We start from the raw sequence: 25,294 nt of genomic DNA, 5'->3' as shown, positions 1-25,294 counted from the left end.
TTATTAATAATTTTTATTATAAAACTTTAGGGCATTTTACAAAATTGTTTTCAATAGTTTTCCAATTGGAAAAACCCACAATAGGCAAAAGTAATTTGTTTGAGAATTAATGCTGAAAATAAATTATTTTTAGAATAACCTTATGATATTTTGAAATATTTTTGTACAATATTCTATAAATAATTTAAAATATGAAAAATATTTTAATAATTTTTTATTTTATATAAGTATATAATATTTAACGAAAAAATTAGTTGCTTTTTATTTTTAATTTTTTAAATAGAATTTAATTCTCAAATAGTTAAAATTTTGAAAATTATTTGTGAAAACCAAGAAGAAAAAAACCCTCTTTTCCATGAACTGTTCTACATTTAGTGAGGAATCAATTTGGAAAACCCAACATATTCCTTGAATTAGTGTTGACTGTTGGAGAATCCATTGTTGGAAGATTGGAGTTTGCTTAATGAAAAATTGATAATAACAATAAAAAGAAAGATAAACAAAGGAGCCTCTTTATATCTAATAACTGTAATCATAAGAAAATTCAGTGACACCAACCATGGCTGAAATCACTTGGGATACAATAAACAGACTGCCCCCAAAAATCACTAGAACAAGAATTGCTGAAATGGGGTTCTTCAGCAACTCCAATATAGGCACGAAGACAGTGTAAACAGCACCAGTACTCACTGTCAGAAAATACAGAGCATATCTTCTCACATTGTCCCAAAACTCCTCCATCAATGGCCCCTCAGGCCCCAAAGCCAGTGCCTTGTGCTCGTCCACTCCCATCAGCAACAGCACAACCCCCACTGAAACTGCTCCAATCATCACAAATCTTGAGCACCCATTTGCAGAAACTTGACAAAACTCCTCTTTTGACGGTTTCTGGGATCTGGGTGTGAGGCCTGATGAGACCAGAGGCTTGTTGATATGACCTCTTGAAGGAAGAGACACAGATGATGGCTTTGCAGGGTGGTTTAGGGATGATCTGGGCTTGAAAGGTATGAGAAAGAGAGGATTTGCAGTTGGGGTGGGGAGGTTGGTGGGGCTGGGGATGTGGGATTGGAATTTCAGGGCAGATGCCTTCATCTCTTTGATGTGTTCTTGTGCTCCACTCTCAAGTCTCAAGTGGTTCTGCTGCTGAGCCTCTGAGTGTGGGTGGGTGGGTGGGTGGCTCCTGTGTGTTTGGTTGGTCCAAGCCTTATCTTCTACCGTGGAAAGGGGCCCCAGAGTCAGTCCAAAGGACCATGTGTAATCTTCCGCCAGACCCATGTATATCCATTCAACTCTAGCACGGGAAAAAAACTGAATTGGATCCATAGCTTCTTCTACACCCGCACCCAACCTTGCATTCATCCCCAATGTAAACTAAAACAAGTTTTCAACCAGCTTTCACACTGTTATAACAATCATACGCACACTCAATCATATAAATATTATTTATTATAATCTAAAAAATTCTTACGAACTTATAAAAAAAATTTATATTTATATAATATAAAAAACTTTATCACCCCTCTCATAAAAAATACCACATTAAAAGTTACACATAAACTTTGAAAATATATTAAAAGAATTAGCATGAGAAATAGTAAAAAAAAAAAAAATTGATTATAAGTTATTTTTAAAATAATTGAAAATAAATTAGAAAATGAATCATAATAATATCAATTTAAAATTTGATGATTAGTCACTCAAAAAATAATAACGTCGAATCTCATAAAATAGTCGATTTATAATCACTAAAAACCAATGCAAGAGAACCAACACATGAAAGAGTGGTTAGTATTGAATAGGAGTCAACCAAATCATAATAATGTTTTATATAAATTGACATTATAATTAAAAAATTAATAAATCAAAATATATGAATTATGGAACAATTAATTAATTCCCTTAACTTGTACACCTTTAAATATGTTTGATTAATTCACAACCCAATTAAAACGTTAAAATATCAAAATATATAAATTCTAAATTAATTACAACATTATTACATACATCAACAATACAAAAAAATATGAATGAAATGACTAATTCAAAACATAGAAAAAAGGAAAGTAAAAAAAAAATTAAAATCAACAAATTATTTTTATATCACATTTCAAATTCGTTTAACTTGTTTAATTATTCTATATAAAAATTAAATAATTAAAAAATATATAAAATTTCACTAATTTTAATTATATTAACTTTCTTTTACAATTTTTATGATAAAATCAAATATGGGGAAAATATTTTCCTTAACAATTTTTTTTTTCTTTTTTGGCACTTGTCTAAAATCAAACATAGCCTATTAAAATGTTGTGTACATGTGAATAAGGGAAAGTTTTTAAAATATTACTTAAATTATTAATTATTTTTCAAAATATTAAATGAAAAATTAAAAAACACCTTAAATTTTTCTTAAAAAATATACATTTTTGAGGATATTTGGATTTGAATTATGAATTTATACTGAGCATTGATGAGTATCATATGAGCAACCACACAGGAGATGCTCCCCCCTAAATTTCTCTAAATTCCAATTCTAACCCCGTTTGTCTCTCCTCCTCCAGATGTCATGGTCTGCCATGTAGCCAAGCTCTGAAACCATGCCTCGTATCAATGTAGATTGGCAGTCGCCTCAATCTCTTGCTCTCTTACCCTGTATCTCCATTTTTAGTCTCGGCTCATGCAGAGTGTGAAAGCTTCAATGGCTGAAAGGCTCTGGGTTCTATGTTTTTGAAGCTATCAATCAGGACACTGGGTGCTGTTCTCAGGTTTGTGTTTTTCTTACGACTTTTGGAAAATTCTGTTGGTTTTGGCATATGGGTTGTGTTTATTTTTCTGAAACTGAGTGCCCTAGTGCCCATTGCTTTGGTGTGAATGCTGTTTCAGTGCTGGGTTTGTGGCCCTTTGTGTGTCGAGGCTTTGGAACTAAGGTGGAACTAGTTCGGTTTTTGGAGTAGGGGTTATGTTTGGAAGCCCTAGTTCTATTTTGGGGAACACTTTTTTTTTTTCAAGTCTTTGGTGCCCAGTTCTTGGGGCTGTTTGTTTCTGGGCAAAGGGAGATAATTGCGGAAAGGGGAAATGTGTTTCTCATGTTTTTTTTTACTGTGAAGTGGATGTTCAGTTATATGTTTTATCTATTTATTTTTCTTTTCCTTGGAATGTTTTTTCCATTCTTGAATTTTTTAGAACCTCAGTAGCATTTTACTAGGGTTTCTCGAATTGGGCGCAATGGAATTGTTGTACTGATAGGTGGTCTAGCTATATCACATGGACCAGGCATTTTCAACTATTGTGATTATAGGGTTGTTTTTAAATTTGCAGTTGCCAACTCCTGTGGGGCTTTCAGTAATCAGAATGCCTGCAAATATTCCTCATTTTGAGGCATGGGAAGAACAAGTAATTTGTCCGGAGCGGGGCAGCCGTGTGGTTCATTATTACTTGAAGAATACCTCGGGGACTTCAATTCTTGCAGTAGTAGGGACTGAGAGGAGTATAAGGCACATGTTCTATGTTGTTTCAGATGAGTTTTTGCATGCCTATGGAGGTGACACATCGGTCAATGTGTGCACCAAATGGCGAGCAAGAAGAGAGGTTGTAGACTGGCTCACATCAGTGATCTCCCATCCGCTAGATATTACAAGTATGTATTGCCTAAATTTACAATATATTAGATTTCATTACTAGAATTTTGAATGATTTAATGTTTATGTGGAACCTGGACTACATTCGGTTTGTTATATTCAAATTCTTGAACTTCCCTTGAAAGTAAACCAAAGTCAACACCCCACTGGTTTATTCATACCATATTATGAACCATGGAAGAAGACTAGCACTTGAGCCACCAAGCTTAGGAATAAGAATTGCATGGAAGGTGGTGTTGCATTACCAATGGGGTTCAATTTGTGCACAAGAGCAATGCGAAACTTTTTGTTAATTGTGGGACTAGGTCAAGTGTTGTGACATTAGATTTCTTTGTCATTATGAAGCAACTGAATTTTTTCCTTCATAGACTTTAGAATTGATATGTTGTTCCCAAATTTGTTATAGATGCTGAACCTTAGTAATTGCTGAGTTTATAGAGTTTTGGTTTTCTTTTTAAAGAAGGTGATTTTTCCTTCATTTTATATTATTGTTTAAAGATTTCCAATGCTATCAGAGCAAAGTTGTCAATTTTGAAATGGACTGAAAAAGAATGTTTTGTTGTGGTTCTCCTTTTTTCTTTTTTTTTTACCTAATAACTGAGGAACCTTCCATGGCTAAGCCCTTAGGACCCTCCATGGGGACCCAAACCTCAGGGTGCTGACTGTGCCCGCAACAACCAACATCAGGAAAATCAGGGTATCATTAGTGGCAGGATTTGTTTTGGTCATTCTTGTTTTAATGATGTCTTGTTTTGTAGTTTTGCTTTGGTTATTCTTGTTTTAATGATGTCTTGTTTTGGAATTTAACAATTGCATGGTCAAACTTGTTTCTAATTTGGTATCTTTATGTAATACATGTTTGACTTATCAAAAAGTAATATCAAATATGTATCAGGATATTATGGAATTGGATATCCAATTCGATTGTTTTGTTTCATGGAAGGATTTGTGCCCTGGACCACATAACAGATCATATCTACTGTTTTTTTTTTCTTCTCAAAAAGTATTGTGCCTTGTACCAGATAGAATATGGAATTAAGATTGACAATGATGATTGAATGGTGACAGGGCAGGCTACAAGCCTGCAACAAGCAGCAGTGGTGAGGAATGTCCATTGATGATGAGAGAGCAAAATGTAGCATCTGTGAATTTCTGTTAGAAATTTGGTGTAATTCTATTTTCCAACATATAATATTCTTGCCTCCCTCCCTCCCATTTGACATTCATATGCACATGACCAGGAGAATAGATTAATCCTATGAATGGAAAGTAATTTAATCCCTTGTGTGGGGGGATAAAGAACTTGGATGGGTATTTATCCAAGGTGCATATCAACCCTAAATCACTTTCAAATGCTGAATATTAATATGCATAGCTTATTTGGTTCAAAGCTCATTACTATTAAAAAAAAAGTCCCCTTGCCCAAGACCTAGAGGCATATTACCCTCCTTTGAATGCTAGATTCCTCCAAAATACTGAATTTCTCCTCAATGACCCACTTTTTTTATTGGCAAACAATAATTATATTAATAATGTCTGACATATGGGTGCATAAAAGTATTCATGACATATACAAAGGCATCAAAAGACAAATAAAAAGGAGAGAGAAACAAAAAGCAATACCCTCTCTTTATTTAAAGTTCAACAAGTCAATGAAGTCTACTATAGACATTGGAGAATTTTCTATATAAAGCATCATCCCGTTTTGACAAGGAGATTCGAAAGTTGGAGTGCTTGGTTAATTACAATAGGGCTTCCATGTTAGCTAGGGGCAGAGGGAGGAGCATTGGGGGCTAAGCTATTGTTAAGTGAGGGGTTCAAGTTGAGTCAGTAATTGGGGTGGCTTGCAGGGGGCTCGAGAATGACCAGGTAGAATTGTTTTTTCTAGGGTGTTAGGTGTTGGGTTTGGATGGTTATCCTTGTTGTTCTTTTTGTTTTCTACAATGGTGCATTTTGTATACTACGTCTATACGCTATTGTGCCCTTTGGGCTTTTAATGTATTCTCACTTTTTCTCTATAAAAAATTTTGGAGAATTTCCTATATACATTCTAATGCACACAAAAAAATCATACATAAAAGACAATTTAATTGTTTAATTCATATGTTTAGTATTTTCAAACAATCGCTTGTTTCTTTTCTTTCATATAGTCCAAAATAAGTATGAAAAAGCAGTTAGTAGTTCGCTAAGCTTTCTTCCTCTTCTTTCTATCAAAGGAGTCGTGTCAACGCAAAAGAGACCTCTTATTGAAGAATGCAACATCCAAATATACCAAACAAGGAATAAATCAATTGTCATAGGATTACTCCTTTAGAGCAATGAAAGAAAATGTCATCATCTGCTTCTTCTCCGTCACCCACATAGTATTTGTTCGGCTACATCCACCCTCTTTGAGCTAGTCTAACATCAAAATCCCTCCTTAAACTGCTTCCCATGCAACAAGGTCAAACCTTATTGAAACCTAAGGGTCCTGGTAGTGTTTGTTGGAAAAGACTTTATTCTTGTAGTAGACAAAGAAGAGTAAAAAATATTTGACTGAAAATTTACCATACTTTGCTTCCAACCAAGCCATTTTTGTCTTCCTCATTGCTTTTACCTACATTTGCAATCTCCTGCAAAAAGATTTCACCCCATCAAACTCCCAATTTGTCTTGAGAAATAGGGGTTTGAAAAGCCCTTCTTTTTAGCTTCCTCCCACACCTCAACCACCCATGGATTTTTGGTAGTAGCCATAGAAAACAACGCAAGGAAGGACTCCCTCAACAATGAGTCACTACACCACCTATCCTTTCAAAACTCATCCTCCATCCATTGCCTACCATTTTTTTTTTTTTTTTGAGTAAGCAAAGGTATTGTATTAATAAGATGCGCTAAAATAGCGGCCTAAAATGCCCTTGAGGCCTGACGCAAGTGGTAAAGAGATGGGGAGGGTTTGTGGGAGGTTCTAGGTTCAAGTCCTAATGGGGACAAAAATTTACCTATATAAAAAAAAAATAACGGCCCAAAATGTACAAGAACAAGAAACTCACCCCCTTACAACTGTAACCAAAAAGAAAACTGCACAAAAAGAAAACTCACCTCCATCCATTGCCTACCATAAAACCTATTCTACTATTAAAGACCTCCCACCAACTTCTAATTGCCTTCCACAAACCCACCCCACACCCTTCCCTTATGCCTCTTGACTTCAATTCTCTCCCTCTTTTTCCCCAAATGTCCTTGCAATTACCCTCTTCCAAAGGAATTCCCTCTCATCAGTGAATAGTCATTTTCTGAGAATGGAAAGTCTTCTAATACCAAGGCTGCCATTCTTTTTGTTCTTGTAAACAATTGAGTAGTTCATCAAATGCAACTTATTCTTAAGTGCACCCCCTCCCATGGAAAATCCCTTTAGATTTTCTCTAACATTAGGTTCACCTTTCTAAGGATCAAGGAGGAAAATATCACGATATGTCGGCGATATATCGTCGATATATTGTGTATCGGGAGAGATCGACACGATATTTCGGGATAAATCCCCCAATATCGGCGATATCTCGCGATATATAGGTGATTTTGGCGATAAATAGCCGATTTTTCCCGATATATAACATAGTTGACACGGGTCAATGCGCGGTTAAACGCGTTACAGTAAAGTCAATGTAATACAGTGCCCTTGAAAAACCTTTTGTTGCTGAGGGGATTTGAACCCCAAACCAAAAGGTTTGGGGTTCAAACCACTAACCATCCGGACAAACTCACCCTTGTTATATAATATGCATTAAACATATATATAGTTAAACTAATTAGATAAAGAAAATATTAAAAGAATATTTTAAAGAGCAAATTAATTATAATTATTTTATGATTAAATGCAAAATTTTCTTTTAATTGATTACCAAAAATATAAAAATTATATAATTTTCTTCATAATGTTTTTAATATCATTAATAATTAATTAAATATTACAAAATTATACATATATCATAATTTATTTTATATTGTTTAATACAATTGAATTAAATAGATCATAATTTTAATATTAATATATATTTTAAAATTAGACATATTACAATCAAATATCATAATATTAGATGTAATTTAATAATAAATGTATACTTATAAAATTCATATTTTTATCGATGCATACGATATTATTATCAAATATGATAAATCATATTATACATATATCAAATTATTTAATAAAACAACTTAAAAATATCAATATACTTCTAATTACATTTTTATGAAGTTTTTCTTATATTTTTATAAATTTTGATCAATTTTAGGTTTATCGATATTTTTTTCCAAAATATCCGCCGATATATCTCCGATATATCCGTAAAATCGAAGTACCGATATATCCATGATTACCGATATTTTCATCCTTGCTAAGGATGACAAATAATGACATAAAGTATATTAACAAACTAGATAAAGTATTTTTTATTAGTGTTAGTCTTCCTTCTTTTGATAGGTATTGTATCTTTCACATGGCAAATCATTTCCAAAATCTTTCCTCCATCACATTCTACATTTGTGATGATTTGAAAGGGGCTCCCAATGGTAGACCCAAGTAAGTTGTTCCCACCCTGCAACATAGAACATCAATTAGATCCTTCACACTAGTAGTCCCCCTAGTTGGGATCAACTTATTTTTTTGTTTTTTTTCAAATTCATATTTAAACTAAAAATTACCTCAAATCTCATGAAAGTCGAACTTAAATGTTCCACATGCTTTTGGTTAGCATGTTAGAAAATAAGAGTGTCATTAGCCAACCCTCATTGCCTCTTTCGCTTAAAATGAAGCTTGAAATGAAACCCCATGCACTATCATTTTTTATGGTATAGGTGAGTGCCTCCATGGCCATGATGAAGAGGTATGGAGAGAGCTGTCATCTTTCCTTAACTCTCTAGAACTTTGGAAAAAATCAAAAGGCAAGGGCTCCCATTAACCCAAATAAAGAAACGAGCCGTTGGAATGTATCACTTGATCTATATAATCTGTTTGTGACTAAAACCCATTTTTTCGTAAACCATTACTAAAAAGCCCCAATCATGGTTCAAAGTATCGACTGAGTCCAATCTACCTTGGCCGAGTTGTATTCTCCTTGGCTCTTTCCGCGCCGAGTCCGATATCCGATACCATGTTAGGTAAAGACTTGGCCAGGAATTGGTTAAACTCAATTAACTCGGTCAAGATGCCAGGTTGACTCGGGTGAATCATTCGAGTTATTAGAAATTTTCGAATTAAAGTCAAAACTAAAAAATTCCCTTCCAAAATCACAACAAAAGAACACCTAAAACTGAGGAAAACAACAATCAAAACCATTTGAAAATCAGTGATTCTCTTCAAAAAGAAAAATTTTTCACCAAAATCACAACCTATGATTGAAGATTCGCGATGAAGAAGATGACTTCGAAGAAGTCTTTGAAAAGTTTTTTAGTCCAAGGGGTGATTGTCTTTGAAGTGTATGAGAAGAGGAAGTTGAGGGCATTTCATTGTTGACCTCACCACAAGGTGGACTGCAACACCTTCACGGATCCCTCGTCCTTGATTAGCGACGATCTTGGGTGCTGGTCTCTCATCTCTTTACTTTGTCTCCATGGTGTCACTAGTGTAGGTCTGGATTGTAGAGAAAGGTCTTTGCTTTTGCCAAAGTAGGGTTCTCCTCTCTCTCTATTCGTGGGGTGGGTTGGTGGTGTTTAAGAATTGAGGATTTGAATACAAGGGCTAATGTAATATTTTATCGTTTTAAATGCCAATATTAGTAATATATTTATTGTTTTAAATGTCAATATCAATTATATAAATTGCATGATAATGATGTATTATGTTATTGTTTTAAATGTTAATATGTGGTAAAAATTGTAACATTTTTTTTTTTTTTTAATTTAAGTTTTGTAATTGAAGGGTTGATTTGTTTTCAATTTCAATATTAAAAATTAATGAATAATTCCAATTTTCATAGTATTTTATTTTACTAATTTTTAAGCTTATTTAATTTTATTTTTAATCATTAGTATAATATTTTAAAATTTTTTATTTATCTTATTTTTTGTATTGTCTGATACCGAGTTGAGACACCAAGACCAATGTGTCTATGCCTTGAGACCCTCTAAGTCAATGACCGCGACCGCGACTTTGAACCATGACCCCAATTGACATGATCATACGTCTTCTTAATATCTAACTTACGAATTTCCCCACTAGTGTTCTCTTTAGCCTTGAATCTATGATGTCATTTTCTATAAAGAGGCTACATCTAAAATTTTTATGCCCTTCACAAATGCATGCTGATAAGTATAAACCACTTTTCCCATAATCTTTTTTAAGTTTGTTAGCCAAAGCTTATGCAAGAAGCTTGTATTGCCTACCCACCAAACCATTTGGTTTGAAATCTTTCAAGTCCTATGCTCCCCTTTTCTTATGGACCAGTACAAGAAACGTGACATTTAAGCTTTCTCTAAAGGAACGTTGCTCAAGGAACTCTCTAGAAAGTCGTATCACTTGATAGTTTACAAAGTCCTAATAATGTTGCCAAAACACCATAGTGAAGTCGTTCAGCTCAATAGCTTTATCCCCATAGAGACTTGAAAGGGAGACGAAAACTTCCTCTTCAGAAAATGGAATCTTTAAATTCCTTAAATCATCTCTACCCAAGGACTCAAAGGTTATTCCATCAATACTTGGTTTTTGCTCCCTTGCCTCAATAAGAAGGTTATAAAAAGTATTACACTCCTTCCTTTATATTTGTATCCTCGAATAACATTTCATCATTCAAGTTTCACCATTATTTTAGCCAAATAGTTTCTTCTTCTATGAGTGATAGCCATTTTATGAAAGAATTTGTTGTTTTTATTTCCCTCATTTAGCCATAATTCTTTTGATTTTCACCTCCAAGAAATTTCTTCCATCACTACCCACTTGTTAAACTCATCCACAAACCAATCCGATTTGAAGCTGCAACCTTTTTTGTTATGACATTCCCAAACACCTCGTTATTTCATAATTTTCGGTTTTGTCCTAGCATTCTAGCTTAGCTTCTAGGATGTGCTGAAAGGAGCCCCTAACTTTGTAGCCCACCCACTAATTTCTAACTTGGTGTTTGAATCCTTTTACCTTAAGCGACGTATTTTCAAACCTAAAAAGCATTTTTCCCCTCCTCATCCCACATCCATCTAAGAAAATAGGAAAATGGTTGGAGCTGAGTTTTGGCAAAACACTTTGTATCAACCCACTAAAATGATTCTCCAATTCTTTAGATATGATGAACCGATCCAACCCATCACACTAAATAAAAGGCCCATCGGCCATTAGGAGGTTTTGCTAATGAAGCTCCTCAATAATCTCCATGAAGCGCCTTATTAGTGATGAGCATCTCCATTCTCTAATAAGTAACAATATTAAAGTCTTCAACACACCAGGGGTCATACCAAACCCCTCTTATATTGTCCAATACCACCCATATTTGGACTAGCCTACAACCTATCTCTATCACCCATAAACATGGACTCGGTATCAGTGTTAGGTGCATGCGCAGTTGCGTTCTTTTCTTTAACCCCTCTTTAGTATTTTGATAGGGAACAAGAATGTATTGATAGCCATATCTGGGAAGAGTGTAAAGGATGATGAGATTCTTAAAAAAAAAAATCTTCTTCTTAAACTCCTCCTCAGTGTTAGGTGCATGTGCATTTGTGTTCTTTTCTTTAACCCCTCTTTAGTATTTTGATAGGGAACAAGAATGTATTGATAGCCATAGATGGGAAGAGTGTAAAGAACAATGAGATTCTTAAAAAAGAAGAGAGAAAGAGAAAAAGAAAAAGATAAGCCTTGCCAAGAATGTACATAATAAGACATTAAGGAAAAACTACAATCATTTAACCATGATTAGTCAATGGGGGAATTTTTTTTCAAACAAGTGCCATCCAAGAAGTGTCTCCCTACTAATAACATTTTTGTTTTGTTATTTGCTGATCTAGGTTCATGGCATCCCTTAGAAATTCTTAGATTCTTTTAATTTAATAAGCATATCTCCAATGTTTGCTCCTCTCATTGCAAGGCCTAAGCAATAATAATCAAAGTCCCTATCTACAAAGATCTTCCTAAAACTCAATTTGGAGGTTCTTTTCAAGAGTACAACTAATATTTCAGTCTCATTAGCTCAACTGTAGTCAATTGTTTTAGAAAAATCTTGAACAACAACTCTCTTGTGATATCCATAGTTGTTAACGGCGCTTTTTGGGAGTTGCTATGTTTGCCCACCAAAGTGCATGCCTTGCCGAAGAGACACTTTATTCTTGAAATATCTTATTGTATATTGAATTTTTATATAATTATATAAGTTTTTTGTTGGATTTTTATTTTTTTTTAATGCATGAAAGCTTGATTTTTTTTTTTTTTGGTTTACCTAGATCAAATTTTGGGTCATATTTTACAAAATTGACATGCAACCTAGATTGCACCTCACTTTGCTCAAGCATGGGTTGTCAAGTAAATCCCATGGAAGTTAAGTTTGATATAACAAAATGGTGGAGACCGTTGACAAATGGTAGTTCTCCTCCTTATAAAATAAGTGCACTACACCTTCTAATCCATGGATATAAAACTAAATGGCATACCAACAAACTCTTTTGTCATTAGAGCCCATAAAGAAATAAAAAATTGAATATGGTCCATGGTTTGTACCTTATAAATTGGGTTACCTTCATCCTCAAATACTCCTCTATTCCTATCTAGCCAAATCACCCACAAGTTAGCTAACAAATCACAAATCCATAAGCTCTAACTCTAGTTTGTCTACGGCTCCTAAAAGGAAATTATTAGCATTCATGAGATTTCTATTTAGGCCACCTAATACTTACCATGATAACAAGTTTTGTCATAATTCATATATGGAAGGATGCAAAAGAAAGAGATAATTAATTGACTTGTCGCTTCTTTGCATAAAACATGTCTATTGAAGCTAAGGGCTTTATGAGTATCATGATTTGAAACAAATTGTTTGAGAAATCCCATGGCCACATGACTTGTTCCTCTAGAATTCTGATAAACCCAAGACTTGAACTTAGAACCTTTTGTTTGAGAGTAAGAGCATCTTCCAATAAAAAATTAATTACTTATCTTTATCGTTCTTATTTAAAGAGATAATTTTTTTTCCTAAAAAGCAAATTAGAGAAAATAATAATAATGTGCTTAGCAAAAAGGATCATAACCTAAGTACACGATTAGAATACAAATAGTACCAATGGAAAAGGAAAACAAGAAAACAAAAGGCCACATATTGGTCTAACATAGCCCTAAACTATCAATGAAATCTAAAAGAGGGGCATTATCAAACTCTATAGGGCCTCAAGATCAAGCAAAAAGACTTAAGTAGAAAATTTTTAAGCTTTAAATAACAGATGCTCCATAACCCTGAAAACTCTACCAAAGAAAACATACAAGCTAGCTTTCACGCTGTCATACGTTCTCTCCATCAGAAGGGTACAAATATTAATACAATATACCTTCGTGTTCAAAAAGTCATGTGAGTTACAGCACCTGTCAAGTTTTATATCTCTAAAGTTTCTTTTTATGAGAAGAGCAAGAATCGTAATTTTATGTATTTTTTCTTTAAGAAATGCTTTAATCCCAAATCTCAATTATACTCCCTCAGATTTCCAAGAAATGTAGGAGGGGATTAGTATCAGTACATGATTATGCTTTCATAAATTTTGGCCTTTTTTTAAATCATATCCAAGTGGAAATGTTTAATTTTCTTCGATGTTTCCGAGGTCATTGCATAAAAGAGAGAGAGAAGAGAAAGAGAGAGAGACATAAGTGGGAGAGAGATAGAGAGAGAGGATTGCAGAAGTGAGAGAGAGAGAAGTAGAGGGGAGCTATCATGAGCATGAGGTCTGCAGCAAGATCTAGAGCAGCTGCGTTGAGGTCTTCGGCAAGATCTTCCTGTGCTCCTGGAGTCACGAGGTCTGCAGCAAGATCTTTCCATGCTCCCATACTTACAAGGTCTGCAGCAAGATCTTCCCGTGCTCCCATACTTACAAGGTCTGCAGCAAGATCTTCCCATGCTCCCATACTTACAAGGTCTGCAGCAAGATCTTTGTGTGCTCTGGGTGAGACTCTTGACAGATTCAATTCTGTCAGGCATCAAATTCTGTCATTTATCAATTTTTGCTTCTTTTTCTTCCACTTTTAATTATTTTGATTTGATTCCTATTATTCATCACAGATCCATCTTCGATTTCTAAATCCATTCCTTCAAGATCTTCATATGCTCAAGATGAGACTCTTGATAGATTAGGTTCTGTATCAGGCATCAAACAGTCATTTTTCAATTTTGTCTTTCTTTAACTTTTCATTATTGGATTGTGATTCTTAGTATTTGTCATAGATCCAACTTCAATAAGAAGTCAGACCAAAAGAAGTCCATGATTTCAAGAATATTTTGCCTTTTGAAGCTTTAGGGTTGTAAGTTGATGTGTGTGTGTGTATCATTCCCAATTTCATATCATTTATTTATATCTTTAGACAGTTGTGCCCATAGAAGTTGTAAGAACTTTGTTTGTGTTAGTAGTGCAACTATGATAAAACATACAAAACCATTTTTGTCTAATCAATTGCCCAAATGAATTGCTATGGATGGTAAAATGCAAGAACAGGGTGGAGTGGGGTTCGTTACATTAAGATTCGTAGTAGGAACTTGGTATAATAATTCAAGGGCATGGTGAGTCCTCTTTCTTCACTCACACACAGCCACAGAAACAGAAGGGGTTTTGCTAATTCTGTCTTGAGTTTTAGGGTTTGGTGGTTGATTAGTTTTCTAATTATATATGAACTAACCACTTAGGAGAGAAACAATAAATTGATTTAATGTGCTAGTCATGCTATCATTGTGAGATGTTGCACCTTTCGTTGGGATCATATTAAAACAGCCTTTGAATGCACTAGTTGTTACTTAGTTTGGGAAACATACTTCTTAGGGAACCATATATGAACATATCACCAAGAGGTTCTTGGAAGCTCAATTCAATCATTAATGTAGGTTATCTAGATAGGATTAAATAATTACTATTTTTCTTAAAAGATCTTTGTATTAAATTTTGATTCAAAATGGGGATTGATAACCCATTTTGGGGTCCATGGTGATTGTGGTAGATTCACAATGTTAGGGGTGAAACAATAGGTTCCTTGGTCCTTCTGCACTCCTACATCCCAAGCCATTTTAGCTTTCGCCTTGCCGTCCTAGCACCTTTAACTTAATTATTTTTTTTCCTTACAAAGTGCAGTCATTGGTTTCCATTCTAGATGACAAAATTAAATCTGCTTTCCTTCATCTTATCCTTTGGTAGTGCTAGCTTCAAATTCTTATGAATTCAATTATTCATTTTCTATTTCCATCTTTTCTTACCTTCTGCCCATTGGTCAAACATCTTCATGTCTACTACACTTGTTGTACATGTGGATGTTGTTTCTTGACTACATAATACGAATGCCTAGTTAACATCTATAAGCAATGCAAAAAGATTGGGGCCTAGTTCAGACTATGAATATGAAATCTCTAGTCTTGGGTGGTTATTTATGACTTTGATGATTATTTAAAGCACGAATTAGCACCATGGTACTGTTAACCGTTAGCAAAGCCATAGCCCATGAATATTGATTGGTAAACACTAAATTCCAACTGGGCCACATATTTGACAGGAACAGCAATCGAGTATCCATGGATGAATGAATAGATACTAGGAGTCTTTAGATACAGGATGACTCTGTTAGTCCTGTTCAATGTGATAGAATATTTTGGAGAGATTTGGATATTCAGAGTATCTGTTCAATCAGTTATTACCACCAGAATTTTGAATTTGGGAAGAAACATGCTAATGTGTCCATGCTTGGTCTTGTTAATGATGGTGCCATTTTCTTGGTCATAATGATTTGGAGTGTATTAGATATTCAGTGAAAACGAGGATTACCCACCTTATTGTTTTGCTTCTATGTGTTTATGCTACTTATTTTAATCCTTAAATCTATAATAAAACTTACAGAATATATATTTGTGAAAAATAGATGAGGATGAGTAGTGTTTCCTACACTAAATTCTGATTAATGGAAAAAACCTATCAAAAAAAAAAAGAAAAAAAAATCTTGACTAATGGAAAAGCACACTGGTTCGGTTCTTAATTACTTGATGTATGCTTTGGTTTTTGGTAACTATTGATGTTCCAAAAGCCTTAACAACCACTAGTTATGATAAAAACATGGAAGGGTAGATGTGCTATTGCCACATTTGTCTGGTAGACATATTTCCAACTTTTATAGACAAGCTAACACATTGATGAAAAGCTCAATACTATTTATTATCATCCTCAAAAGATCCTTACCTTTGGCTATGAGAATGGTGTCACTCTAAGCAATCTTAATATTGGATGGCAGATTCAGAGACAAACAATTCAAAACAAGCTTTTGGATCTCTTGAATTCTCAGTGGCTGGCTCCAGTGCTCGTCAGACCCTTCTTCCAGATCAGATGGTATCCGTTTACTTCAGTTTGTTAGATATTGTCCAAATATCTTTAAATGTTTTTCATGATCATAAGTGAATATCCTGCTTCAGGTCCATATTCCAAGGAAGTTGAAAGCGCAAAATTCAGATATTGTGTGGTCAGGAGATGCGTGGATTTGTACCAAACAGCTCAAGCACTACCCAGCTTTTTGCCGGGATGAAACTACCATTTCTGTGAGCATCAAGATTTTGCTTATATTTGCCTCTTACAGTGCCATCAATTTTCTGATTTCAGTGTCATTCTGCTCCTTGAAGTTCCTTGTTTTTAATTTTTTAGCCATGTTGTCTAGGTTCATTCGTTTGTATTTATTATGGCTGAAGATGAGAGCAACTATCTTGGTTACTTGGAAGACTTGTATGAAGATAGGAAGGGACAGAAAAAGGTAAAAGTTCGTTGGTTTCATCACAAGCAGGAAGTCATGCGTGTAATTCCAGGGCTGGATCCACAGCCAAGAGAAGTGTTCATCACGTCCCATGTTCAGGTGATTAGTGCGGAGTGTATTGATGGTCCTGCAACAGTCTTAACTCCTAAGCATTATGAGAAATGCTTGGCTGTTGTTCCACAAACACTGTCATCTGGAATTCATTTGTGCTGTAGGCAGTTTAAGAACAATAAGGTCAAGCCCTTCACTCTAACTAAATTACGTGGGTACTCTGATCAAGCAATCCTCTCCTGTTTATCTTGCTCTCTTCAGCCTGAGGAAAAAGGCAAGTCCCTTAAATTGGATGACGAAGAAGAGGAAGAACTTGCTCATAGAGACCCTGTAGGGCGGGGTGCTAAGAAGAATAGAAGTCGCAGAGGGCAGCAAAGACTTGAGACTGGTTTTACTGTCAAGGACTCAACCCCCGGAAATGAGAGCACAAAATGTAAACCTGCACACTCGAAGTTGAAACTCAAATTACCAAGGAACTCAACAGGCATTAAGTTTGGTGAGCCCCAGACTCAGTATCCTGTGTCTTTCAAGCTTCATGAAAAGATAGAGTTGCTCTGCCAGGACAGTGGGGTTCGAGGCTGCTGGTTCAGGTGTAAGATCTTGCAGGCATCACAGAAACGTCTCAAAGTTCAGTATGCTGATGTGGAGGATGTAGAAGGACCTGGCAATTTGGAGGTATGAAAAAACACCAAAAAACTAATCCTCAAAATTTTTCCACTTGGTTTAAATTTTAAATGGCAAACAATGGGAACAAAAATGTTTTGATTATGTTGAATGTAGTCTAAATATTGTTTGGAGTAGTAATGCTAGTGTGATAGTTAAACAAGAGTCTAGATGACATCTAAGAATCAGTGAAGAACTTGTGCTCTAATGGAGTCAGAGATTATGCAGGGAAAAAAAATTATTCTTGACATTTATTTTAATGCGTAGGAATGGGTCCCTGCATTTAGAGTGGCAGCTCCTGATAAACTGGGAATAAGATGTGCAGGCCGCCTAACTATCCGACCATTTCCTCCTGAGGATTGTACAGAATATACTTTTGAGGTTGGTGCAGCTGTTGATGCATGGTGGGGAGATGGCTGGTGGGAAGGTGTTGTAACTAGAGTTGGCATCTCTGGAAATGATAGCCTGCAAGTTTACTTACCAGGTGTGCTATAATTTGATATTATCTGATTCATTTCTTTTCTGGTAGTTTCTGAACTTTATTGTACACTGACAGAAATAATATGATGGACCTGAGGTCATATAGTAAGTGAACCATAATCTTATACTTTGCATAGTGTGCACTGGCCCATTGACCTACTATTATTAAGTTGGTTGAAAATATGGGTCTGATGATGAAAATGAGTTGGCACAGTGAATGCTGATATGGTTTTTTTCTGTGATCTTAGGTGAAGGCAAGTTATTGACTTTCGAGAAAAAGAATCTGAGGACTTCAAGAGACTGGGTTGGCAACAAATGGGTTGAACTAAAGTCAAAACCTGATATTCTCCACTGTGTACCTGTAACTGCCTCTACTATGGCTGAGGCATTTGACTCTGGTGCCTCTGCATTGCTGGATCACAACATTCTCACAACTCACAAAGTTGAAGCTGTTGGAGAATGTAAAAAAGCGTTACCTGGCTCAGGCCCACATAGTGGTATCCTGGAAAATGTGCAGGGGCTTAACTTAAGGAAGCGGCTCTGTCACAACAATGAAGAGAAAGCTAAAAAAGGTGTCAGTGACAGTTTGGTAGAAGATTTTGAATCTGCTGACCAGAAATATGTAGCATCAGAAGACATGGAAGTGGTCTTATAAGTTGTATGAGTAGATGGCATAGCTGTGGTAGAGAATTTTTGGCCATGATACAAAATCCTGAAGTTGGTTCCATTTGTTACTCTGTAAATATGATATAGAGAAGTCTCAACATCAGGAGTAGCTGCAGAGGAAGACTATAATCTCTCAGAGGTGTACAGAAGTTAAGCAGTTGAGGTAAGCTCTAAAAGTTACTGGGATGAAGATCCCATTTAGTAAATATAACTCTGATCCATAGTAGATTTTAACAGTAGTCTGTTTGCCCTTTGAAGAGTCACTCTGCAATGTGTGGTTTTCTTGACCCCACAACAGCCAGTTGCCAGCATGTTTCTTTTTGTCTAACGAACTCTGTTTTATTCCCTTCTCATTGCATAGGTTTCTGTTTTGGAACTACATCCTCTGGAGCTTTGAATGTAAATCTTATAGTTGGTTTTTGTTCAGAGAAGAATTTCAGGATGTGTTTTATGGTAATGTATAGTGCAGTGAAGGTCAAATTACCATTTTCTATCATATGGGAGCTTGACCTATCTTCTGAAATGCTTAAACCCTAAATCCTAAACCCGATTACAGTTTTAGCGTTAGCCCCATTTTGAGCTTGTGATCTCCTTAATCCCAAAGAATATGGGACACCCTATAATTGAGAAAGTAAATATTTCATGGAGCTTATTTGTATCTAAGCACAGGATGATTGGTTAAAAGTTAATAGTATTTAATTATGTTAAATCTAGCTTAAAATTAATTATGATTAATTATAGGTTAAGGTTAGTTTTAATTTAATTGTGCTAAATTAGTTTCTTAATCATGGATTAGGTAACATTGAATTGAGATTTGAAAAAACATATCAGTGAAAATAGGGATCAAATTATAAATAGGAAAGTCTAGCTTGGTGGCAGCCGTACAGCTTTGATTATTAAATGTAGAAATTAAACACTACCCCAAACCGAACTTTAAGTCATCAGCTCAGTTTACCAAACACCCCCTTAATGAGCATGTAATTTGTCGTAGATCAGCAAGGAAATGGAATGTGATGGTGGGTTCTGCAGGCCTTTGTTAATTCAACCATCAAACAAAATTTTAAGAAACATCTCCCAAAAGATGGCTTATCAAAGGAAAAAGAAAAGAACAAATACTGAAAGCAACTAAATATTATTGCAAAGAATAGTGCCAATGGTGGATGTCATCTCTTCATAAAATTAAGTCAATTCACCATTCTGGATGTTCTATTGGATACTGATCTCACCTATAATCATTTACAAGCAACAAAAGTTCTAGTGTTCCTTCATTTTTCAAATACAAAATGAAAATGAAGGAAATAAATTAATATCTTTCGGCCAATAACAACATGAAGAACTAAATTATACAAGTCAAAGAGTCCTTAAAAGTTGTGTAATCCCCTTCTTAGAGTTGAGCAATCCCCTTCTTGGCAAGCATATCATAGACCCGATCAACTTTGCTGGGTTCAATCTTGAAGAGCCGATGAGCATCAGACTTCTTACTGACATTGCCTTGGAAGATTTCTACTGATAAAGTCTCCTGCATCTTAAGATAGTGAGCTGGAGCTAGCCTAATCTCGCTGCACAGGCGTTTCTCCTGCCAATATCAAAGTAAATTAGAATGGCCAAAGTACCCAGTAAAGCTAAGAATGAGCAGGGGCTAGACATCTTATTGAAGAAAAAACTAGAACCAGGAATGGTGTACTTACAGTTTCAGACAGTAGCTCTGCCTCAGGGCACCCCATTACATCAAAATCATTAACAGAGCTCGAAGTAGCCTGCCCTGCAGTTCTTGAGTTTGCATCCTTGCCTACAGACTCTGAAGCCATGAACACGTTTTGAGCTCCCTGACCGCTTGTACCACCTTGAGCACTTTCCTTTACTCGACGAGCATGTTCTTCTGCTTCCCTCCTTCTTTTCTGTTCAAGGTATCTGTCTGCCTCAGCTGAAGTGCGACAGCCAGCAGCCCGAGCTTCCTGCACAATTGTTTTAAAGAAATGTATGAGAAAAAATGGTTGGATCATGGATTATCAATCTTTGAATATTAGAATTAAAATGAAGCAGTCCAGGTTATGCATGTTTGATATGATTGAAGGCTGTTTATGCAGAATGTTTTATGATTAATGAGTTAAAACATCGAGTTGCAAAGATTTTTTTGTTTCCAGAAATGTGAACCATGTATTGGCACCTTAAGCTCTTGAATTCTCTTGAGAGTTCGATGCTCAGAAATAATAGTCTTGAGCAAGTCTTCATGCTCTTCCTTGGAATGAAAACGCATGAAGACGTCATACCGCTGACATAACTCCTTCTCCTCAGGTGACAAATCCTTCTCAAACTGATTGGGATGAAGCAGATTTCTTTCTAGAATAAAATCCTTCCTCCGCTTCCTCTCATCGAGCCTGTCAATGAAATTTATTTAAACAAATATGTGCTTTAAAAGAGAAAAGGAGAAGAGAAGTGTAAATATAACCATGACTCTCAAAAAATCAGTTATTTTTAATGAGCAAAAATACCTCTTTGCATAAATACGTAGCACTCGCAACTTCAGTTCACGCTCATCTTCAGTGTCAGGTTCCTTGAATTCCATCTCAGCTAGCAACTGCTCAGCATCATTATCATATTCAGGATCAAACTCATGTCTTTTGGAGTTATAACCACTCAACTCAACCAATGAAGAACCCTCCGCTCCAGAATTGGGTTTCTTCCCTCCAAAATTCCTGTCTATTTGAGGATCTGCCAACAATATAAAACAACAATAAATAAACAAATAGATTCCTATCATTTCTATGATACTTCACAAGATTTTGGCAGCTTCAACAAGCCATTGATGTAAACAAACAAGAAAAAATGCCAATCCTCAGAATTACATGCCCTTTGATTAGTTTAAAACCCAGGGCAAACAAGAGAGAGGGAGAGAAGGAGAAAAAAAAAACTGTCATCTGCAATTATTTGCAATCTACAGTAGAATGATGTATATATCTCACCTTCCACTTTAACAACATTAGGACCATCCTTGACTTGAGCCATGTTGGATGCCTTCTTAACAGTAGCCGTTGCAGCCACATTTGTTCCACTAGAACGGACCGTAGAATCTACATCTGATGTATAAGAAATAAGGCATACATGTGAATACCATGCCCGTGAAATTACCTGGGTAAATTACTTGCTAAACCATAAATATCTAGTCAAGAATATATGTTATTTACCAGCATTTAAGACAGATAGTAAACGGCCTGAGGGACCGCCCTTGTGTGTATCTTCAACTCTGAATCAGGATATCCACAACAACTGTTGTCAGAATATATAATAGATAAACTATGATTGTATATGTCTAGAAGAGAATGATGGCCATACTTGACTCTTGAAGGGGAAAATGGAGATTCTTCCTTCAAAGTAAGCTCCCCTAGCAAAGAAAACCCTGTGATAATTGCAAACAATTGGAATATCAAATATTATCACCAGGAAACAAAAGTACCATGAAGAAACTAACCCCACTCAGTGACCACAAAAGACCACAAGTTCCCAATTTATTGCAGAGTGTTTAGCCTCCAAATATGTTTGAACCCAATTTTCCCCATATTTTTCCTTTCTGGAAGGGAATAGAATATCATTCAAATTGAAAAAAATAAAAATAAAATAAAAAAATTACAGCTTGGCCAAGCTATATCCCTCACTTACATTTTCCTAATGTTACATTGAAAATCATTTATAACAAAATCAGACCTGACTGAGGTTAAAATCTAAATCAGCCAAAGCATTGGCATCTCAGCAGCCTCTCTAGAATAAATATTAAAACTTCTATAGCACATATCAAATGCACAGACTAAATTTCACTAATAAGAAAAGTCAAAATTCGAACTAAAAGGAAAAAGGGAAGAATAGCTTTTATAATCACGAACCTTTCTTGTCATCACTATGACCTTTAGCCATCGCAAGAAGCTCCTTTCTATTTTTTCCAACAACATGAGACAGGTCCTAGGAAAACCATGCTTAAAAATTAGTTGCTGATATAGAAAATTGTAACAAACAAAAAATTTTGTTCAAAACATATTTCATACCGGAAGGGGAAAGTATGGGGAGTTCATGTAGACATTCGCATAGTGTTCAATGCAGGGCTCTTTAGTCTTTGTCCCAACATGCTCAGCAACTTCTGTCCAGTTCCCCAAGCCATACATTTCAATTCCCTAGAAGTAGGAAATTTTGAAGAACAATAGTGTACAGCTCAGATATAATTCTCCAACCATTTGCAAATCAAGAAATACTAACAATGACAGCCACCAAGGGATTAAAACATTACAATACCTCTAAGAGCAATATCTCATCATCTGCATTCCAATCGGGACAAATAAGTGGAAAAGATAGATTGTCCTGTGGAAATGACAAAATATAAAGCATAAGTGAAAGAAGGTAATAAACATTCTTTATATTATATTATAAAACAAAATCAAAGGTATTTTGCAATAGGTGTAAAGATAAGGTATAAAAAAATTAGTAGCTTGTTACAACGTTATATCAAGGAAGAAGGCATATAGAGAGTAATGGAGGTGATATTCATATTAAGGTGTACATTTATGTACAATATACAATAATCTAATAATAATTAAAAACACAAAAAAGAGCAAATTGTTCCTGAATAACCAAACCATAACAGTTTCCAAATAGTTCAAGCTAAAATCCCCTATGAGAAGTAATACACTTGATATTATTTGTCAAGGCACATTTATCAAACACAGATTAGCAGGTAACCCAAAAGTAATGGCTCTTGATAGCAAAACTCCTTGCAACCTATAGGGCAAAAAATCTAGTTTTCCAAGAATCATTGGGAAAAAGAGGCACAAATTTAACTAGTGTTATCACAGAATGAATAATAGCTACTAGCAAGTTGCCTGAATTATGACACATACCATGACCCTGTAAGGGTGATTACTTTTGTGAGATGTCACCTCGGCTCCTACAGAGAAGCACTCTATGCATAGGTCAAAATCAGGACAGACAGCACACTTGATACGAATCTTCCCAGTAATGTCCTTATTGCAATAGTTACAATGGTATAAAGCCTTTTTCCCTTCGCTTGATCCTTGACCTAGCTCATTAATAAAAAAATCATCTCATCAATAAAATAGCCATCAGGGATAAAAACAAAAATCAAATATTTCTATGGTGCCCAGAAAGTACCTGCAGCTGCAGAGTCTAAATTTTCTCCACTTGAAGCATTCTTTTTCCTCCTTGATCTGCATAGCATTAAAACCAGAATTATAAGATGAAACTGCACCAATGTGCCAGAGATTATTGAATTGAAAGATAGAACTCTGCTCAACAAAACATTTTTACAATCATAAAACATAATTAATGCATTTAGAGAAACAAAACTCAGCTATGCAAGAGGCAAACACAATATAGATTCAAAAAGAAAGATAATTAAATTAAAATCTTTATATGGGAAAGATTAATAAGAAACTCAGCAACCATGTATGAATGCGGAACAATTAGTACCAACAAAGATAAATATTGAATTCAATCTAAAACCCAGTGATAAGATGTATAGAAGTCTCAATGAGTCCACAAAATGATAAGAAAGTCTGAGAAAAATCATAAAATGAACAACAAAATTTCACTTCTTTGAAATAGAAATACCACTTCCAAAAATGGATTCCCTAAATTTTCAAAAGGCTTTTTCCTTTTTTGACAACTTCCATTACAAAAGCATCGAAGATCACAATTTGATCAAACAACAGAAACCACACCCAAATGACAATCCTGCAAAATCCAGTCATGAAATAAGCCACAAAGATTATATCAACAAAAAAAAAAAAAAAAACATAAACTTCTGCTTCTATACAACCATTTCACTGACCGCTCTGCATCAGCTGGAAAACACAAACCCACATCCAATTCCCTCAAACCCGCATTTCTAAAATCGAGACACTACCAAATCAATCCACGTTAATATAATCTTTCTGAAAAACAAAAGCGAATTACATAAGATCAAATGATGAGAAAGAAAATGCAAAACCTTTGGGTGGGGTCCTCATCAGGGGACTGAAAAACTCCACGAGATCGACCCATTGAGCTTAGTTCCCGTGCAGACTGGCGAACACCTGATTTTGGGTCTCTGCTTTCAAAGGCAGAGACTCAGCCAGTAAGTGATGAGAAAAGGGCTGACGGGTTCTGATTAAATAGCAGAAAAAAATTAAATAAAAAAAACCCTAGATTTCAGTACTGGTAGGAACAGAGAATTCTGAGAACTTGTGATAAAAAATAGCGAAAATTGGCAAGTAAACGAAACGGGGAAACCTCAAAATCCACAAATTCAATTCCTTGACATGTTGTTTGGAAGTGTTTTGGTTGAGTTGTTTTGGGGGAAAACTGTGGTCTACGTTTCCTACGGATAGTTTTGGAGTTCTTATGTTAAAATTACATGTTGCCAAAAACGATAAAAATATTTCCAAAAAACATAAAAACAAATATCAAAATAATGATTGTTTTGGATTGATCCAATTTGAATACCTGAAAGATGTAAACTTTTAATTTATTTTTAATTTAATAAAGAGAAAAATCATAAATTTTGAAATTTAAAAATGAAAAATATTACTTAGAAAAAAATAGGCTATCTAAATTTAATAGGCTGAATCTTTTTATGGAAATATAGGAATTGACATGTTAATTATTGCTGCCACGATGGCCCTAGATTTAAAATGGAAAAAAAAATTAATTGTTCCATAAATTTGAATTTGTAATGAATTTGAGTAAATTTGTGGTTTGAATTTATATGGAAACATATCCTAATTATTAGAATTGTTCTCATGTTGTGGGACATTCAACACCTTAATATTTGGGTCTTCATGGTTCTTATGTTGTGGGACATTTGGCACCCTAAGGTTTGGGTCTCCATGTA

General features: G+C 35.1%; 3 protein-coding genes across 8 annotated transcripts; 1 reads left to right on the top strand and 2 right to left on the bottom strand.

The window, feature by feature from the left end:
• Nucleotides 1-496: 496 nt before the first annotated feature.
• Nucleotides 497-1,290, bottom strand: LOC100854249 (uncharacterized). The gene has a single exon (XM_003635541.4). The coding sequence runs from the start codon at nucleotides 1,273-1,275 to the stop codon at nucleotides 520-522; it is 756 nt and encodes a 251-aa protein (XP_003635589.3). The 5' UTR covers nucleotides 1,276-1,290; the 3' UTR covers nucleotides 497-519.
• Nucleotides 1,291-2,471: 1,181 nt separating this feature from the next.
• LOC104878146 (uncharacterized) lies at nucleotides 2,472-18,877 on the top strand. 3 transcript variants are annotated; one of them, XM_059740124.1, is made up of 7 exons: nucleotides 2,472-2,765; nucleotides 3,319-3,637; nucleotides 16,051-16,145; nucleotides 16,229-16,351; nucleotides 16,468-17,286; nucleotides 17,542-17,758; nucleotides 18,003-18,877. In XM_059740124.1, the coding sequence occupies exons 2-7, from the start codon at nucleotides 3,352-3,354 to the stop codon at nucleotides 18,407-18,409; spliced, it is 1,947 nt and encodes a 648-aa protein (XP_059596107.1). In that variant the 5' UTR covers nucleotides 2,472-2,765; nucleotides 3,319-3,351; the 3' UTR covers nucleotides 18,410-18,877. The 3 variants fall into 3 exon arrangements, with proteins under 3 accessions (XP_059596107.1, XP_059596106.1, XP_059596108.1); XM_059740123.1 differs by lacking the exons at nucleotides 2,472-2,765; nucleotides 3,319-3,637 and adding exons at nucleotides 9,671-13,733; nucleotides 13,850-13,921; XM_059740125.1 differs by lacking the exons at nucleotides 2,472-2,765; nucleotides 3,319-3,637 and adding an exon at nucleotides 9,672-13,733.
• Nucleotides 18,878-19,533: 656 nt separating this feature from the next.
• Nucleotides 19,534-24,871, bottom strand: LOC100266159 (transcriptional adapter ADA2b). Of its 4 annotated transcripts, none has more exons than XM_010647951.3 (14): nucleotides 24,694-24,852; nucleotides 24,413-24,567; nucleotides 23,575-23,630; nucleotides 23,304-23,482; nucleotides 22,702-22,767; nucleotides 22,458-22,583; nucleotides 22,299-22,374; nucleotides 21,754-21,817; nucleotides 21,606-21,664; nucleotides 21,384-21,497; nucleotides 20,913-21,132; nucleotides 20,588-20,798; nucleotides 20,109-20,375; nucleotides 19,534-19,996 (listed from the first exon to the last, which is right to left on the bottom strand). In XM_010647951.3, exons 2-14 carry the CDS (start codon nucleotides 24,463-24,465, stop codon nucleotides 19,805-19,807), a joined length of 1,683 nt encoding a protein of 560 aa, XP_010646253.1. In that variant the 5' UTR covers nucleotides 24,466-24,567; nucleotides 24,694-24,852; the 3' UTR covers nucleotides 19,534-19,804. The 4 variants fall into 4 exon arrangements, with proteins under 4 accessions (XP_010646253.1, XP_010646252.1, XP_059596094.1 ...); XM_010647950.3 differs by having other exon boundaries at nucleotides 24,413-24,511; XM_059740111.1 differs by having other exon boundaries at nucleotides 24,413-24,871.
• Nucleotides 24,872-25,294: the final 423 nt, after the last annotated feature.

Source organism: Vitis vinifera, chromosome 10 (genome assembly GCF_030704535.1).
Source record: "Vitis vinifera cultivar Pinot Noir 40024 chromosome 10, ASM3070453v1".
In the NCBI taxonomy this organism is placed as follows: domain Eukaryota; kingdom Viridiplantae; phylum Streptophyta; class Magnoliopsida; order Vitales; family Vitaceae; genus Vitis; species Vitis vinifera.
This window is presented reverse-complemented; position numbering and strand designations above follow the sequence as displayed.

Coding starts and splice junctions, on each gene's coding strand:
- LOC100854249 (XM_003635541.4), bottom strand. CDS start 1,275: ATGGGTCTGGCGGAAGATTACACATGGTCCTTTGGACTGACTCTGGGG.
- LOC100266159 (XM_059740110.1), bottom strand. CDS start 23,743: ATGTTTTATGATTGTAAAAATGTTTTGTTGAGCAGAGTTCTATCTTTC. Junction 21,818..22,298: donor TCATAGTGATGACAAGAAAG/GTTCGTGATTAT, acceptor CAATTATCACAG/GGTTTTCTTTGCTAGGGGAG. Junction 20,799..20,912: donor CTACGTATTTATGCAAAGAG/GTATTTTTGCTC, acceptor TTTCATTGACAG/GCTCGATGAGAGGAAGCGGA.
- LOC104878146 (XM_059740123.1), top strand. CDS start 13,505: ATGAGCATGAGGTCTGCAGCAAGATCTAGAGCAGCTGCGTTGAGGTCT. Junction 16,352..16,467: donor GGGATGAAACTACCATTTCT/GTGAGCATCAAG, acceptor CATGTTGTCTAG/GTTCATTCGTTTGTATTTAT. Junction 17,287..17,541: donor AAGGACCTGGCAATTTGGAG/GTATGAAAAAAC, acceptor TTTAATGCGTAG/GAATGGGTCCCTGCATTTAG.